This window comes from Erinaceus europaeus, chromosome 16, assembly GCF_950295315.1.
Source record: "Erinaceus europaeus chromosome 16, mEriEur2.1, whole genome shotgun sequence".
NCBI lineage: Eukaryota > Metazoa > Chordata > Mammalia > Eulipotyphla > Erinaceidae > Erinaceus > Erinaceus europaeus.
Genome location: NC_080177.1, coordinates 71,067,451 through 71,084,700, shown reverse-complemented (window position 1 = coordinate 71,084,700; position 17,250 = coordinate 71,067,451). Strand labels below are relative to the sequence as shown.

General features: G+C 48.8%; 1 protein-coding gene and 1 long non-coding RNA gene across 11 annotated transcripts in view; one reads left to right on the top strand and one right to left on the bottom strand.

Annotated features, from left to right (window-relative positions):
• ARHGEF40 (Rho guanine nucleotide exchange factor 40) overlaps positions 1–6,228 on the bottom strand; it is a 24,474-nt gene extending 18,246 nt beyond the window's left edge. For 2 of the 10 annotated variants that reach the window (XM_060175375.1, XM_060175376.1), the window contains exons 1-5: positions 5,872–6,081; positions 3,188–3,385; positions 1,317–2,559; positions 1,002–1,172; positions 439–559 (exon numbers count right to left, since the gene is read on the bottom strand). In XM_060175375.1, the coding sequence (XP_060031358.1) occupies positions 439–559; positions 1,002–1,172; positions 1,317–2,559; positions 3,188–3,385; positions 5,872–5,874 (1,736 nt within the window). In that variant the 5' untranslated portion in view covers positions 5,875–6,081. Of the gene's footprint in view, positions 1–438; positions 560–1,001; positions 1,173–1,316; positions 2,560–3,187; positions 3,386–5,871 lie in introns of those variants that run through there. The other 8 variants (XM_060175381.1, XM_060175378.1, XM_060175377.1 and 5 more) reach the window with 8 other exon arrangements.
• Positions 5,175–17,250, top strand: LOC132533489 (uncharacterized). The gene is made up of 2 exons (XR_009545382.1): positions 5,175–5,447; positions 17,047–17,250. It is a non-coding gene; the product is annotated as an uncharacterized LOC132533489 (long non-coding RNA).

Genomic DNA, 17,250 nt, shown 5'->3' with positions numbered 1-17,250 from the left:
CTGGTATGTTTGGGAAGCAATGGGCAAAGGGGCAAAGTATAAGCTGTGTGTTCAAGAAGCCATGACAACCAAGATTCAGTGTTCACATGGCTCTGGCTTATGGAATTGGGGTCTGAAAAAGTCAGGAATTCTTCACTCTGAAAATATTAGTTCAATGCCAACATGGTACTATGGTGCCTAGTCGGATCTGGTGCTCAGCAAATAGCTGTTGAAGAGTAAATCAGTGTTATTTTTGAAAATCTAGTCATTCTTAGGTTATCGGACATCAGCATTGTTGATTTGGGGAGTGAATGAGAGGTCAAAGGTCAGTAAAGTCAGAGGTCAGTGGCTTGAAAATCTGAGGGTTGAAGAAATGTCTTAGAGGTCAGTGTACTGAGGAAGTCAGGGTCCTCACCACTCAGGAAGTGACTGTCCAGGGTGCCCGTTGGCATCGGTTACCTGAGCACTGAGTGGAGGTAATGAAGAGCAGAGCTCAGCATGTCTCTGGAGGGTGGGGACTCCTCAGGAGGGCACGGTGGGGTAATGGTCAACAGAGCTCGTCCACTCTGGTCCACCCCTCCTGAGGACACAAAATGGCCAGGCTGTCCTGGCTGGGGGCAGGCCGTGGCTACCTCCCACCCACACACACACCCAGTTTCCCTCTATAGCCCACCCCAGATTGCCCTCTGTCCTAACCCCACTTTTTAAAATTTTGCCTCCAGGGTTATTGCTGGGGTTGGTGCCTGCACTACAAATCCACTGCTCTTGGAAGCCATATTTTCCATCTTATTGGATAGGACAGAGAGAAACTGAGAGAAGGGGGGGATAGAGAGAAAGATGGACACCTACAGACGTGTTTCGCTGCTTATGAAGTGCCCCTCCCCCCCCCGCAAGTTGGGATGGCGAGTTGGGGGCTGGAACCTGGATCTTTGTGCTTCGTACTATGTGCACTTAACCAGGTGTACCACCACCATCTAGCCCCCAAAGCCCATCTTTCCCTTCAACTACTCATTCTCACTGACCAGTCAGGACAAGGAACCCTGATGCCATCAAGCCCCAAGGTACATCAGGCTCATCAGACGTGGACACTGGAGGCATCTCTTCTGGGACACTGCTGTCCCCTTCTACTTCCGGTACTGTTTCCACAGGAGGTGCTAGGGGGTCAGGGAGGAGTCCTTCAGGACCTAAGGGCCCTGCACAGACACAGGCAGAGGACAGAACTATAATGTAAGTAGTGTGGGCCAGGCAGTTATGCTGTCTATCTCACCCGTCCCTCCTCCATTCCCTGGCCTAGGTCTCACTTATGTTGTCCCCTGCCCACTGGCCAACCCGCTCACCTGCCATGCATAGCAGGTTTGGCCCTTCCTGTTCATTCTCTTCAGCCCTTTCTTCTACAGGCCCACATGTTTCTGGGGGCTGGAGTTCCTGTCCATCTGCTGATTCCAGCTCCCCTTTTGGCACAGATTCTGGCTTCCCCAAGTCTCTGAACTCTTCCTTACCCAGACAGCATCCTGAAAGCTCATGCTCATTTGAAGAGGGTGGAGTAACAAGAGCTTCCTGCTGTCGGGTCTCTTCCTTGTCTCCAGGGCTCGGCAGGGCACTGTCCCCTCCTCGGCCAAGAGCCCCTTTGCCCGCAGCTCGCTTTTTTCTCCTGTTTCCTTTGCTTGTTCTCCTAGGGGTGCCAGGCAGTCCTTCAGCTGCCTGGCCTGCTCCCCCAGCCTCTCCCTGCCTCAGGAGGCAAGAGTCTGAGGCTTCCCCCGAGACCTCTGCTAGGGGCTCAGCCACCTCCCAGGCTGCTGCCTCTGGGAGAGCCTCAGCTCCAGAGGGAGACCCAGGGGAGGCTCCGGTGCTACTCCCCTCACCAGGCGGCCGTGCCTCATCCTGGTCCCGAGGTCCCAGCCCCTTCTGGTGCACCCATGCCCGGTGTCTCCGATGCCGGCCTTTCCCTCCAGCACCTTTGCGAGCTGGTACCGTTCGGGTCCTGGAGGGGCCAGAGGAGGCCTCGGCATCTGTGGGGCTCCCTCTCACAGGCAATGTCACCTCCAGTAACTCCACATACTCGCCCTCGGGTCCCTCAGCAGGGGCATTGTGTCCATCCCCAGGACTCCTCGTGCCCAAGGCCTCCTCTGGGAGGGGAGGGCTAGGGAGGTCAGGGGGTTCAGAGGGCAGTTCTGGGGGGAGTGTGCCCAGTCGATGTCCAACCATGAGGCCCTCCTTGTGCACAAATCGGGGGCAGATGAGCTCAGCCCAGGGTATCCGCTGAATCCCAGAAGGTGCAGACAGGAGGCAGGTACTGAGGCGGCCAGTGGGCCGGTCCTTATTGATGCCCTGGAGCCACTCTGGTGTGAACAGGTAGGCACAGGCTTCATGGGGCACAGGCAGCTCCTGTACCTGTCCACCCCCTGGGGCCAGGCACTTGAGTGCCAGGCGTGGTGCTTGGGCTGCTGAGGGCACCACTTGCAGGTAGAAGTCTCCTGGTCGCAGCAGCTGCCAAGGCAGGGCTGCTAGCTGCACCACCACCTGCTCGTGCAGACAGAGGGGCCAGCCCTCATGGAAGAAGAGGAAACCGCTGTACTGGGCCTGGGGAGAGAGGTGGAGGCTATGCTCAGGCCTCTGCTGGTTGAGACCAGCAGGAGAAGGCGGCTGAAACGGGACCACCCTCAGCAGGACTGGCCTTAGTTTGGTGAGTTATAATCCCAGGGCCATGAGAGAGGGTCTCTTGGGATATTTGTGGTATGGGGGAGGGCTGAAGCTGGTTAATTTTCTGGTGGTAGGAAGCTTCTCTAGAAAACCAGGTTCCGTGTGTGGGAGAATAGGTGTGAGTCATCACCAAGACATGGTTGGCAGATGTATTGTCTTGGAGGAGTCAGACCATGAGGAAGGGCTTTCTATCTGGAGATGTGAGACGACTTTGATGAGGCATGTCTGGAGAAGTTAGCATCTTAAGAAATTCAGACATGTGAGAGGGGAAATATCTGGAATTGGAACGAGAAGCTCACAGTCTTTGGAACTGGTGGTTTTTAGAGGTCAGTAATCGGGGCAGACGAGGGTCAGAGGTGTGAGGATGTGTATGCTGTGCGTCAAGGGGAGGGGATTAAGACAGAATCAGGCAAGGTGGGTCTCCTGGTAAGGCACAATTAGTCTGGATCATTTCTGGAGTGAGGGAGTGGATTTCAGGGGAGATCAAATAGGGATCACGGCCACTCACACAGGCTTCCTGTTGGACCTTGGCAAGCAGGTGCTTGGCGGGCACTAGGAAGTCCAGCGTGTACCTCAGTGCGTCCTCCCGGTATGTCCTCTCCACCACCTGGAACACCTGGCCCAGCAGAGTGGGGGCTGTTGCCTCGAAGGGTGGGTAGAGGGCGGCGAGTGTGCTCTGTACACAGTCCTCCACTGGCTCGGGCTCCTAGGAGGGACAAGACCAGGCTGTAGGTCCTTTATGGTTCACCCACACACAGCTCATTCAAGCGTGGCTTCTTGAGGACTATACTGATAAGGGGTTAGCTGTGTCTCCAAAAGGCACCCAACAAACTCCTGAGCTGATCAAGTCTGGGATAGAGCTGGGGAGGAGCCAGTCCTCAGAGCAGTGCATTTCCTGAGCTCTGAGGTATGGGCTTTGAGGTCCAGGGCTGACTGTCTCTGATCAGGTCAGTCTCAGGTCCTCACGTGAACTGGGACAACTGCACTAGCCCTTCCCTGGGAGAAGAGACAGGTTCCTACGTCATCGGGGGGAACTTTCGAATGGGGACATGCATCTAAAGAGGATGTTAGTGATGGTGGCCAGGTGGAAAGAGGGTGGAAGGCTGTTTTCAGCGGCTCTAAAGCAACTACTCATTCCCAGAGCATGCAGGATTGGCTCACAATCTGGGTGGGAGCAGTTGAAAGAGGAAAAATCATAGCTGGGGAGACAGCTCAACTGGTAGAGCATCGGACTTTCACGTCCTCCGTTCCTGGTTTGATCCTTGATAACGTGTGTACCAGTGTGGTGTTTTGACTTTTTCTTTTCTTTGCCTCATGTGAAACTCTTTCTCAGATGTAATAAAGTAAATCTTCAAAAAAAAAAAAGAAGAAGGAAAAGAAAAAAGTTACGAGTGGAGCATGTGGAGGAAGAGGTGGCCTTGGTGGTATATAGTTGGGGATTCCAGAGAACTTCTCTGCCAGCCTTCACCTGAAGCCACAGCTGTGAGCCCAGACCCTCAACAGCCACCCCTCTGGCTATCCCTTTCCAAACTTATGATTCTTTCAAGATGGCTTTGAAGTTCCTTTTTATCAAGTTTCTTTGTTGTGCACGGCAAGAGGGTGCCCTCTGCAGACTTCTGCAAACTCTCTACCAAGTAAGTCCCCCCCCCACCTTACTTTGCCCTGCCGACCAAACTGGATTATTTTTCTTTGCGTCCCCCCCCTCCAGAGTGGCCTGCCAGTCCAAGAAGCAGGAGGAGCCACTCCGGAGAAGGCCATCCAGTGCGTCAGCAGAGCCCTGGCCCCAAGGTGTGTGGGCGAGCAGACAAACCCCCCAGTGTTCCGGGGACCCGCCAGCGCTGGGAGCGTGGGTGGGGGGAGGTGGATAGAAGGGGGTGAGGCAGAGTGGGCCATCCTTTCTGAGGCCAGGGGTGTGGGGAAGAGGGGGGAACTAGACTAGAGCTGCGAGGCAGCTGCAACCCATTAGGGGCGGTGAGCTCATGGCAGAGCGAGTCTCAGCCACAGGAAACAGCAGCGGCAGGAGGGGAGGAGGGGTCTGGGGTGGGAGGCGGCAGGCAGGAGCCGAGTCCCAGCCTCCATTCCCCCCGGCCGGGACCAGAGAGACTGAGTCAGCTCTCCCTGGCTCAGTTCCTCTTTCTTCTTGCTCCAGCCTCCCTGCCAGGAGGTGCCCTTCCCGCGGTAGACCAGCAGCCCGGGCAGTGCTCCTCCCCGCCTCCACTCCCTGCAGGGAGAGCCCCCTGGCAGGGCCTCTCCCCCTCCTCCACTCTGCAGTGTGCGTCCCCTCCCCCAGCCAAGGGTGGGTGCTCCCCTTGGCAGTGCCTGGATTCTTCGGGGAGTACTTCTGGGCAAAAGTTCCCGGAGTAGTGGCCACTCCTGCTGAACTAGGCGCCCCCTTAACAGCGCCCTGTAGCTTCCTGTGCTCGGAGCAGCTGCTGTCAGTGTCCCCCGGCCCTTGCAGAGCGCGCCCCTCCGCGAGGCTCCCTCTCTGCAGCCAGAGTGCTCCCAGGTGGTGCTCCCGCTCCCTCCAGCTCGGGAGACGTCACGCCCCCTGGCACTGTGAGCACACCCCCACCCACCCCCCACACACCTCCGCACCCTGCCCACTGGCCCGAGGGAGCCCCTCACTCACAGGGAATTTCCCTCCCTGGTCACGTCCCTGGCCCTGGCCCAGCCCCAGCCCCAGCTGTGGCCGGTCCCCCAGGGCCGGATGGGTGGACCCGGCTCACCGGGCTGGGGACTGGGGATGGAAAATGGTGGTTCCAGGGCAGGTCAGTTCTCATGCCCTGAGGCCGGGCTCCTTCCAGGGCCGCTGCGGGGACCGCCCCGTAGGGGTCTCCCGCGGGCCAGGAGCTGGGATGGGGAGGGGGAGGCCGGGTATGCAAAGGCAGCACCGCGCAGGGCTGGGGGTGGGGAGGGGTGCTGTGTGTGCAGACTGGGGGCCAGCCCTCGGGGTGGGGGAGGGGTAGAGAAGAGGAGGAAGAAAGAAAGAAAGAAAGAAAGAGACTGAGGACAGTCAGTCCCCTTGGGCCAGACAGACCGACCGACCGAGCAGGGGGGGGGATGGGAGGGGAGGAGAGTCCCGGGAGCCAAGCAGACTCCGGAGCTGCCAGGCTGGGGGCGGGGAGGGGGACCGTGGTCCCGAGCGGGCTCCGCGGAGGCGGCGGGGACCCCGGGCTGCGCCGCGGGACTCACCATGGTTCGGCGCGGGGCCGCGTCCGCCGCTCCGACCGGCAGGCGGGGCCGGGCGCGCCGCCTCCTCCCTCCCTCCCGCCCGCCGCTCGCGTCGCGCCGGCTCTGGCGAGGGGACAGCTCCGGCCGCGGTTTCGGCTGCGGCTCGCCCGCTCCGGCTCCAGGCCGCGGGGCCCCGCCAGGGAGGGCCGAGACGGCCGCCCCGCCCCGCCCCGCCCTCTCCGCCCGCCTCCGCCCCCCCCTCCCCGGACCCCCTGCAGGGGCGCCAGCTCCACGCCGGGGTCTCCCCGCACCCCCCTCTCTTGGGGGTGGCGGGAACCCGGAGTCCGGCCCTCGGAGACCCGCCCCACCGAGGATGCCGCTTTTCCCGCCACCGCCTGTGTGGGTTCAGCTCCTGCAGAAGACGAGCTGGAGACCCTGGTGTGCGCGAATCCCGGGGGTCGCTAGCCTGGGCCTGAGGTCGCTGAGCGGTTCAACTCCCCTGGAAACCAAGTTGCCAGACTTGGGCAAAACCTGGTGCTCAGAGGAGACACGCCGCCCTGCCCCGCCACAGCCCGCATGGGGTGGAGCGGTGGAGCGAGAAATCAGGGGGGCTCCTGCCACCCTCCGGGGGGTGACCCGCCTCCCTCCTCTCCCATCTCCCGGGGCCTTGAGCCTTCGGGCTTCCACAATGGGCCCCACTGTGCGGCCAGGGGAGGGCGGAGGCGTGGGGGACTTAGGGAGCGGCGCAGACTGGGGTGGACTTCGTGGCTCTTGGGGGGCCGGGGCCCGGGGTCAGGACTCCCCAAAGGAACGTGCACTTGATCGGGCGTTTTCTGAATTCTCTCCTCGCAGCCCCTTGCCCTCTTGCCCTCTCCAGCTCCCATCTTCCCTTTTCCTCTAGCGCAGGGAAGGCAGTAAGGACCCCTTCCCCCCATCATATCCTTTTTTTTTGGAGGGGAGGGAGGGAGGGGGCGGTGATCGAACTAGTTCTGGGCGTCTGATCATGGGGTGGCTCTCTGCAGCAGACAAAGGGGGTTGGCTACTTAAGAAAGCTCTAGTTTCACCCATCTTCCACCGCAGACGCATGGGAAATGAAGGCCCAGCAAGGGTGTCTCAGGAGGGCTGGGGAGGCTGAAACACAGCGGGGAGGTGCTTTGACCCTGTTCTGAGCTGGTACCTGGCAATTCTGCATGGTGGTGGTGGTGGTGTGTAAGGCTTAGGTGATGGGTTCTCACACCTCTTCTGAACGCTAAACTCCACTTTCTGCACTCTGCTGGACCTGCGAAAGAGGTGAGAGTGTTCATTCGCTTTGAAGGCGTGGCAGAAGCCCCCATTGACCATCTTCCCAGGAAAGTTGGAAACAGGAAACTGGAACTCTCATCAGTGGACTATAGAGCTCCCCAGAGACTGTCCCCAGCTTCCTTATAATTAGTGCCCTGGGAGCTGGGAGAATGAGATTCTGCTACCCCTTGGTGTCCACTCAGCACATGCTGTCCAGTTTTCAACAGAGACCAAACGCTTAGAATACTTAGACAATTTTATAAACTTATTCACTTATTTCTTTTTTGTTTTTTTTTCCTTTTTAAAATAAAATTTAAAAAAGGAGACATTAACAAAACCGTAGGATAAGAGGGGTACAACTCCACACATTTCCCACCACCAGAACTCCATATCCCATCCCCTCCCCTGATAGCTTTCCTATTCTTTATCCCTCTGGGAATATGGACCCAGGGTCATTGTGGGATGCAGAAGGCAGAAGGTCTGGCTTCTGTAATTGCTTCCCCACTGAACATGGGTGTTGACTGGTTGATCCATACTCCCAGCCTGCCTCTCTTTTTCCCTAGTAGGTTGATGCTCTGGGGAAGTGGAGCTCCAGGACATATTGGTGGGGTCATCTGTCCAGGGAAGTCTGGTTGGCATCATGCTAGCATCTGGAACCTGGTGGCTGAAAAGAGAGTTAACATACAAAAACAAATTGTTTTTGTATGTTAAACAAATTGAGCACACTTATTTCTTTTTAAAAATAATATTTATTTATTCCCTTTTGTTGCCTTTGTTTTATTGTTGTAGTTACTGATGTCATCATTGTTGGATAGGACAGAGAGAAATGGAGAGAGGAGGGGAAGACAGAGAGGGGGAGAGAAAGATAGACACCTGCAGACCTGCTTCACAGCTTGTGAAGCGACTTCCCTGCAGGTGGGGAGCCGGGGCCTCTAACTGGGGTCCTTGCACTTTGTGCCACCTGCGCTTAACCCACCGCACTACTGCCCAACTCCCTATTCACTTATTTCAAACCTGATTCACCTCTTCTCAGTGTGGAGAAAGACTCGAGCTTTTTCTTACCAGGTCTTACAGTTCTTATGCTCCAGCAAATTGTTTTTGGGGAAAACTGGTGGGTTTAGTCCTTGGCATCACATGTGTTAGAGTGATACCCTTGTTCTCCTTCATATATATATACACACACACACACACATATATATATATGTATATATATATACTATGATATGCTATATATTACATCTCTAGGGGCCAGGAGATAACTTACTGAGTAGAGTACATGCCTTTCATGCATGAGGCCTAGGTTCAAATCTAGCATCCCATGGGTCGACTACATGGCTGGTAGCAAAGGGTGCAGTGGTGTCTTTCCTCAGGGTTTGTCTCTCCCTCTGTCCTATATGTCTTAACATAGGAAGTGAAAAACTTGGGCCTGGAAAACTTCTCTAGATCTACACAAAAATTAGGAAGAAAGAATGAAAGAAACTGGCAAAATAGCTCACCTGTATAGTGTGCCTGCTTTGCCATATACACAGCCCAGATCTAAGCCCTGACTCTACTACTTTGGGGGAAAGTTTGGTGCTAATTGCAGACCTTTTTTTTTTTTTTTCAGATTGCAGACCATTTAAAAATCACAGTTTTGCACAATTTGTAATAGCTAAAACCTGGAAGCAATCCAGGTGTCCAACAACAGATGAGTGGCTGAGCAAGTTGTGGTCTATATACACAATGGAATACTACTCAGCTAATAAAAATGATGACTTCACCATTTTTAGTCCATCTTGGATGGACCTTGAAAAATTCATGTTAAGTGAGATAAGTCAGAAACAGAAGGATGAGTATGGGATGATCTCACTCACAGGTAGAAGTTGAAAAACAATATCAGAAGAGAAAACACTAAACGGAACTTGGATTGGAGTTGGTGTATTGCACCAAAATAAAGGATTCTGGTGTGTGGGGGGAGAATACAGGTCCAAAAAGGATGACAGAGCACTTAGTGGGGGTTGTATTGTTATGTGGAAAACTGGGAAGTTCATGTACAAACTATTGTATTTACTGTCAACTGTAAACCACTAATCCCCCAATAAAGAAATAATAATAAAAAAAAGTACAGTCTGACATCCTCTTTTTCCGTATATAGCACTGACCATGTGCATTTCCATGTAATGGTGTAATTGTTATGTGTGTGTCTTCAGTTAAAATGAAAATTTTGTTTCAGTTAAAGCCCCAAATCAGGAGAATATCATTTACTTAGCCAGTTTTCTCAGTATGGGGGAAGTTATGACATTTCTTTTTTTAAAAAAAATATTTACTCACTTATTTATTCCCTTTTGTTGCCATTGTTTTATTGTCGTACGTATTCTTGTTGTCGTCATTGTTGGATAGGACAGAGAGAAATGGAGAGAGGAGGGGAAGACAGAGAGGGGGAGAGAAAGACACCTGCAGACCTGCTTCACTGCCTGTGAAGCGACTCCCCTGCAGGTGGGGAGCCAGAGGCTTGAACCAGGATCCTTATGCCGGTCCTTGAGCTTTGCGCCATGTGTGCTTAACCTGCTGTGCTACCGCCCGACTCCCAAGTTATGACATTTCTAACTTTTCTCTATTGCACAGAATATAAACAGATTTGCACAAATTTATTCCTCCTCACTTTGATATATTTTAATTTAGTATATTTACCAAGGGGGAATTATTGGATCAAACCATAGGGACTATTTAATAGCTCTTGTTACTGCCTAATGAGGCAATATTGGAAGACAAGTGTCATGAAACTTTCCTAAGTGATTTAGAAAGTTGAGTGTGGTGAGGAACTGGATTTATTCTGTGGTGCATTGTGTAATTACAGAGGATCTCATGTAGATAAGAAAGGGTTCTTCCTTCTTCTTCTCTTTCTCCTTCCCTTCCTCCTCCTTCTCCTCCTCCTCCTCCTTCTTCTTTTTCAAGATGCCTGAGAATGGTGTAGCCTGTCTCCATAGGTAGTAAATTCCCTTTCTCTGGGAAAAAAATAATCTCAGCATCATGAGAGAGTTGTGAAAATCTCTCTCAGGACTGGCAAGATAGCTCACCTGATAGAGCTCCTGCTCAGGCCGTGTGTGAGACCCAGGTTTGAACTCGGCCCACACTGCATTGGAAGGAGCCTCAGTGCTGTGGTCTCTTGTCTCGCTTTCTATCTGAAAAAGTCAGTCTGGAGCAGTGAAGCCCCAGTGACAACAACAACAGTTTTTTTTTTTAAATATTTATTTTATTTATTTATTCCCTTTGTTGCCCTTGTTGTTTTATTGTTGTAGTTATTATTGTTGTTGTCATTGTTGGATAGGACAGAGAGAAATGGAGAGAGGAGGGGAAGACAGAGAGGAGGAGAGAAAGATAGACACCTGCAACCTGCTTCACCGCCTGTGAAGCGACTCCCCTGCAGGTGGGGAACCGGGGCTCGAACCGGGATCCTTATGCCGGTCCTTGTGCTTTGCCCCACCTGTGCTTAACCCGCTGTGCTACAGCCCGACTCCCAACAACAGTTTTTTTCATAAACTTTCCATATTAAAAAAAATATTTTATATGCCACCAAGCTAGAGAACCTGGAAGAAATGGACAATTTCCTAGATACCTACCAACTTCCAAAACTAAGTAAAGAGGAAGTGGATAACATGAACAGGCCCATCACAACTAATGAAATTGAAACAGTTATCAAAAATCTCCCCAAAAATAAAAGTCCTGGACCAGATGGTTTTACAAATGAATTCTACAAAACCTTCAAAGAAGAACTAATACCTCTACTTTTAAAAGTCTTCCAGAAGATTGAAGACACTGGAATACTCCCTGCCAGCTTCTATGAAGCCAACATCACCCTGATACCAAAAGCAGACAGGGACACAACCAAAAAAAGAGAACTACAGACCAATATCTCTGATGAACATAGATGCGAAAATATATTAAACAAAATTCTAGCCAACCGGATACAGCAGTATATCAAAAGATTGTTCATCATGACCAAGTGGGGTTTATCCCAGGCATGCAAAGTTGGTCTAATATACGTAAATCAATGTGATCCACCACATCAACAAAAGCAAGACCAAAAACCACATGGTCATATCAATAGATGCAGAGAAAGCCTTTGACAAAATACAACATCCCTTTATGATCAAAACACTACAAAAAATGGGAATAGATGGAAAATTCCTGAAGATAGTGGAGTCTATATATAGCAAACCTACAGCCAACATCATACTCAATGGTGAAAAACTGGAAGCATTTTCACTCAGATCAGGTACTAGACAGGGCTGCCCACTATCACCATTACTATTCAACATAGTGTTGGAAGTTCTTGCCATAGCAATCAGGCAGGAGCAAGGAATTAAAGGCATACAGATTGGAAGAGAAGAAGTCAAACTGTCCTTATTTGCAGATGACATGATAGTATACATGGAAAAACCTAAGGAATCCAGCAAGAAGCTTTTGGAAATCATCAGGCAATACAGTAAGGTGTCAGGCTATAAAATTAACATTTAAAAGTCAGTGGCATTCCTCTATGCAAACACTAAGTTAGAAGAAATTGAAATCCAGAAATCAATTCCTTTTACTATAGCAACAAAAACAATAAAATATCTAGGAGTAAATCTAACCAAGGAAGTGAAAGACTTGTATACTGAAAATTATGAGTCACTACTCAAAGAAATTGAAAAAGACACAAAGAAGTGGAAAGATAGTCCATGTTCATGGATTGGAAGAATTAACATCATCAAAATGAATATATTACCCAGAGCCATCTACAAATTTAATGCTATCCCCATCAAAATCCCAAGCACATTTTTTAGGAGAATAGAACAAATGCTACAAATGTTTATCTGGAACCAGAAAAGACCTAGAATTGCCAAAACAATCTTGAGAAAAAAGAACAGAACTGGAGGCATCACACTGCCAGATCTCAAACTGTATTATAGGGCCATTGTCATCAAAACTGCTTGGTACTGGAACATGAATAGACACACTGACCAGTGGAATAGAATTGAGAGCCCAGAAATGAGACCCCACACGTATGGACATCTAATCTTTTTTTTTTTTTTTTTTCTATTTCTAGATATATATCTTTTTTTTTATTTTTTATTTTTTTATTTTTTTTCTTTTTTATTTAAGAAGGGATTAATTAACAAAACCATAGGGTAGGAGGGGTACAACCCCACACAATTCCCACCGCCCAATCTCCATATCCCACCCCCTCCCCCGATAGCTTTCCCATTCTCTATCCCTCTGGGAGCATGGACCCAGCGTCATTGTGGGTTGCAGAAGGTAGAAGGTCTGGCTTCTGTAATTGGACATCTAATCTTTGACAAAGGGGCCCAGACTATTACATGGGGAAAGCAGAGTCTCTTCAACAAATGGAAACAATGGGTTGAAACATGCAGAAGAATGAAAGTGAATCACTGTATTTCACCAAATACAAAAGTAAATTCCAAGTGGATCAAAGACTTGGATATTAGACCACAAACTATCAAATACTTAGAGGAAAATATTGGCAGAACTCTTTCCCGCATAAATTTTAAAGACATTTTCAATGAAACGAATCCCATTACAAAGAAGACTAAGGCAAGTATAAACCTATGGGACTACATCAAATTAAAAAGCTTCTTCACAGCAAAAGAAACCACTACCCAAACCAAGAGACCCCTCACAGAATGGGAGAAGATCTTTATATGCCATACATCAGATAAGAGCTTAATAACCAACATATATAAAGAGCTTGCCAGACTTCACAAGCGGTGAAGCAGGTCTGCAAGGTGTCTATCTTTCTCTCCCCCTCTCGGTCTTCCCCTCCTCTCTCCATTTCTCTCTGTCCTATCTAACAATAATAACTACAACAATAAAAGCAACAAGGGCAACAAAAGGGAATAAATAAATAAATAAATATTTTTTTAATCTTAAAAAAAAAGACTGGGGGCCTGGCAGGGGTGGGTGGGGTAGAGGGGTGACTTCATGCTGTTGTAATTCACACACTGACAGCCCTGAGGAGACTCTGTGGGGAGTTAGCCAAAGAAGGCAGGGGTTGCCATAAGACATACCTGGCACTGTTCGGGCAGAATAAATATTTGCTTAGCAAAATTAGTTTTCAGAGCAATGGATTGAGGCTAGAAAAATGTGCAGGTGAAAAAATGTGGAAAGTTTAGTGGTCCAGGAGGTGGTGCAGTGGATAAAGCATGGTACTCTCAATCATGAGATCCTGAGTTCAATCCCCGGCAGCACATGTACCAGAGTGATGTCTGGCTCTTTCTCTCTCCTCCTATATTTCTCATTAATAAATAAAATTTTTAAAATTAATTAATTTAATTTTTTTAAATTTATTTCTTTATTGGGAAATGTTTTACATTCAACAGTAAATACAATAGTTTGTACATGCATAACATCCCCCAGTTTCCCATTTAACAATACAACCCCCACTATGTCATTTATCATCCTTCATGGACCTGTATTCTCCCCACCCACCCACCCCAGAGTCTTTTACTTTGGTGCGATATATTTATTTTTTTTTGCTTGTGAAGCAACTCTCCCGCAGGTGGGGAGCAGGGGGCTCAAACCGGGATCCTTACCTCACCCACTGGTCCTTGAGCTTGGCTCCACAAGCATTTAACCCCGACTGCCGCCCCCAGTCTTTAGACGTGCTGAGCAGGTGGGTATCACTTTGTCTCTAGTTCTCTGACATACCCCTTTCTCTGCCGGTTCTCTACTTTTAGGTCTCTGCCCACATTCCACCTCTTCCTGAGACCTTGAGTTATAGAACTTCCTCTATCTGTATGTGTCATGGCTCCAGATCCTCCCAAGCCGAACCCAGACTGCAAGCTGTGCCAAGTGAATGTTACGTTGTCTTGATGCATATTTCTGCTAAGAGACATCTGTACTTCAAATAAGGAATTCTAGTTGTCAGTCTAACTGTAGAATATAGCACTCCTGACTCCACTAACCACATCCCCGCGCTGCTGTGAACAAATGTGTTTACATACACACTTGCAGGCAAGCAGCCTGGTTTATTGAAGGAACCAGTTGCTTGACAATCTGTTGGTTTGGGTTTTCTTTACTTGGTAATACAGTCTCAAAGCTTCAAGTTTAGCCAAGGAGGAAAAAACTCCTTTTGCAGGGGGGGAAGCTTCATGAGCTGTGAAACAATGCTCAAATCTCGCTGACTTCTATCTCCCCCCACCTCAATTTCTCCCTGTTCTATCAAATAAAAGAGGAGGAAAAGAAAAATAAATAAACAAACAAACAAATAAATAAACAAATAAATAAACCAGCTAGGAACCAGTAAATATGCACATGAGCAGGACTCCACCACTGTGAAAAATAAATCTGTGGGAGTCAGGCGTTAGCGCAGCAGGTTAAGCGCACGTGACGCAAAGCTCAAGGATTGGCTGAAAGATCTCCGGTTCGAGCCCCCGCCTCCTGCAGGGGAGTCACTTCACAGGCGGTGAAAGCAGGTCTGCAGGTGTCTCTCTTTCTTTCTCTCCCCTCTCTGTCTTCTCCTCCTCTCTCCATTTCTCTCTGTCCTATCGTAACAACAACAACATCAATTACAACAACAATAACTACAACAATAATAAAAAAAAACAAGGGCAACAAAAGAGAAAATAAATAAATATAACAAAATAAATTTGTAAAATAATATATATATATAAGAAAATTAAACTATGCCAATCAGGATCGCAGTTCTTTCTTAAGTTTTTATATTTCAGCTACAAACTTTAAAGGATGTGATAGCAATTTTGTACCACACATAAGCATAGTTAGTAAGATTCCTTTAAACATTTAAAAAAAATTATAAATCCAAGGGGGTTGGGCGGTAGCACAGCGGGTTAAGTGCAGGTGGTGCAAAGTGTAGGGACCTGTATAAGGATCACGGTTTGAGCCCCCGGCTCCCCATTTTTTTTTTTAACACATTAAAAAAATTTTTTTTAAATTTTTTATGTTATTTATTCCCTTTTGTTGCCCTTGTTGTTTTATTGTTGTAGTTGTCGTTGTTGGATAGGACAGAGAGAAATGGAGAGAGGAGGGGAAGACAGAGAGGAGGAGAGAAAGATAGACACCTGCAGACCTGCTTCACCGCCTGTGAAGTGACTCCCCTGCAGGTGGGGAGCCGGGGCTCGAACTGGGATCCTTATGTGGGTCCTTGTGCTTTGCGCCACCTGTGCTTAACCTGCTGCACTACAGCCCGACTCCCCTGGCTCCCCATCTGAAGGGGAGTTGCTTCACAAGCAGTGAAGCAGGTCTGCAGGTGTCTCCCCCCCCCCCCGCCCCCCGTCTTCCCCTCCTCTCTCCATTTCCCTCTGTCCTATCCAACAACGAATGACATCAACAAAAACAATAATAACCACAAGGCTACAACAATAAGGGCAACAAAACGGGGAAAAATGGCATCCAGGAGCAGTGGATTCATGGTGCAGGCACTGAGCCCCAGCAATAACCCTGGAGGCAAAAAAAAATTATAAGTGCAGCATATTCCATGCTCTTATAATCTGTTCATCTAAGCTAACCAACAAGATGTTCCTGAATACCAAAAGAAAAAAAAAAAAACCCAAAACAAAAAAGACCTCTTAGAAATCTAATAGCTTACAAATACGGTGATTCATTTCTTAAGCTTTCTTAAATGTTCCAAAACTAACTTTAAAGGAAAATTCTACTTCAAATTGCACATCTAAACCAGTGACACTTAAAATTAGAATCTCAAGGTCAATTGTTCCTGTAACAAACAGAATTCTCTTAAAAATGCAAATACCCTAGGGGAGTTGGGCGGTAGTGCAGCAGGTTAAGCGCACATGGCAAGTGGCGCAAAGTGCAAGGATCCGCACCAGGATCCTGGTTTGAGCCCCCCCAAATCCCCACCTGCAGGGGAGTTGCTTCACCCACAGTGAAGCAGGTATGCAGGTGTCTGTCTTTCTCTCCCCCCCTGTCTTCCCCTCCTCTCTCCATTTCTCTCTGTCCTATCCAACAATGATGACATCAATAAGAATAACAATAATAACTACAACAATGAAACATCAAGGGCAACAAAAGGGAATAAATAAATAAAATACATATTAAAAAATGCAAATACCCTAAATACCAAATATGCACAGATTCCTTAACGTAAACATGTTGATGTCATTGTTGTTGGATAGGACAGAGAGAAATGGAGAGAGGAGGGGAAGGCAGAGCGGGGGGAGAGAAAGATAGACACCTGCAGACCTGCTTTCACCACTTGTGAAATGACTCCCTTGCAGGTGGGGAGTTGGGTGCTCGAACGGGTATTCTTCCTCTGGTCCTTGTGCTTTGTGCCACGTATGCTTAACCCACTGCGCTACCTCCTAACTCTCATGATTTTTTTTTTAAAAACGTGTCTTCAGTGACCCAGAGAACATAACCAGCAGAGATTTTTGTCCCAAGGTTTTTGAGTAACTCTTCTCAAGACCCTGACTGCTCCACTGAGCCCTGTTAATGGATACTTGAATAATTACTCTCTGAGAAAACCAATTTCACAGCTCATGGTGTTCACGCTCAAATTACACGCATCTAACTGTTGATACTACGTACGGAAGTCAGGAACTCCTACCCAGCTTACTACACCACTTGTTGGGGTCTAATTAATCTATTTAAATATTATTCTATTCTGTATTTTTTTTCACACTGTGCCGGGAGGTCACTGATAAATAGTGTAAGAAACTGATAAGTGTACACGTAACTTTTAGATACTGAATGGTTGGGTTTCCCTTGGTGTTGCCTGACTGCTTAAAGGTCTAATGTTATGCAGAGACATAGACAAGGAGATAAACATTTAACAGAGGACAAATTTAGGATGAATAAACTCCTGGGGGATGTGGGAGAAAAATGTTACAGACTCCATCTGGTTCATTCTGTTCTGTTATCATCTATGGTGTTGTGAAGACATTCTTTTCTCTTGTCTCCTAGATTGGCTAGTGAATTCTTAGATGTACTGAAGTGTTTACCTAACTCCAAATCCTGGCCCTGCCCCAGTGCTGCAATGTGTACTGAGCACATGCTAGGAGCCCAAGGATATTTGGAAGAAAGAAAACCCAAGAACTTTTGTGTCCTCCTAGGGCAATTTCTGGGATAGATGAGGAACTACTGGAGATAATAAACAAAAAGGAACGA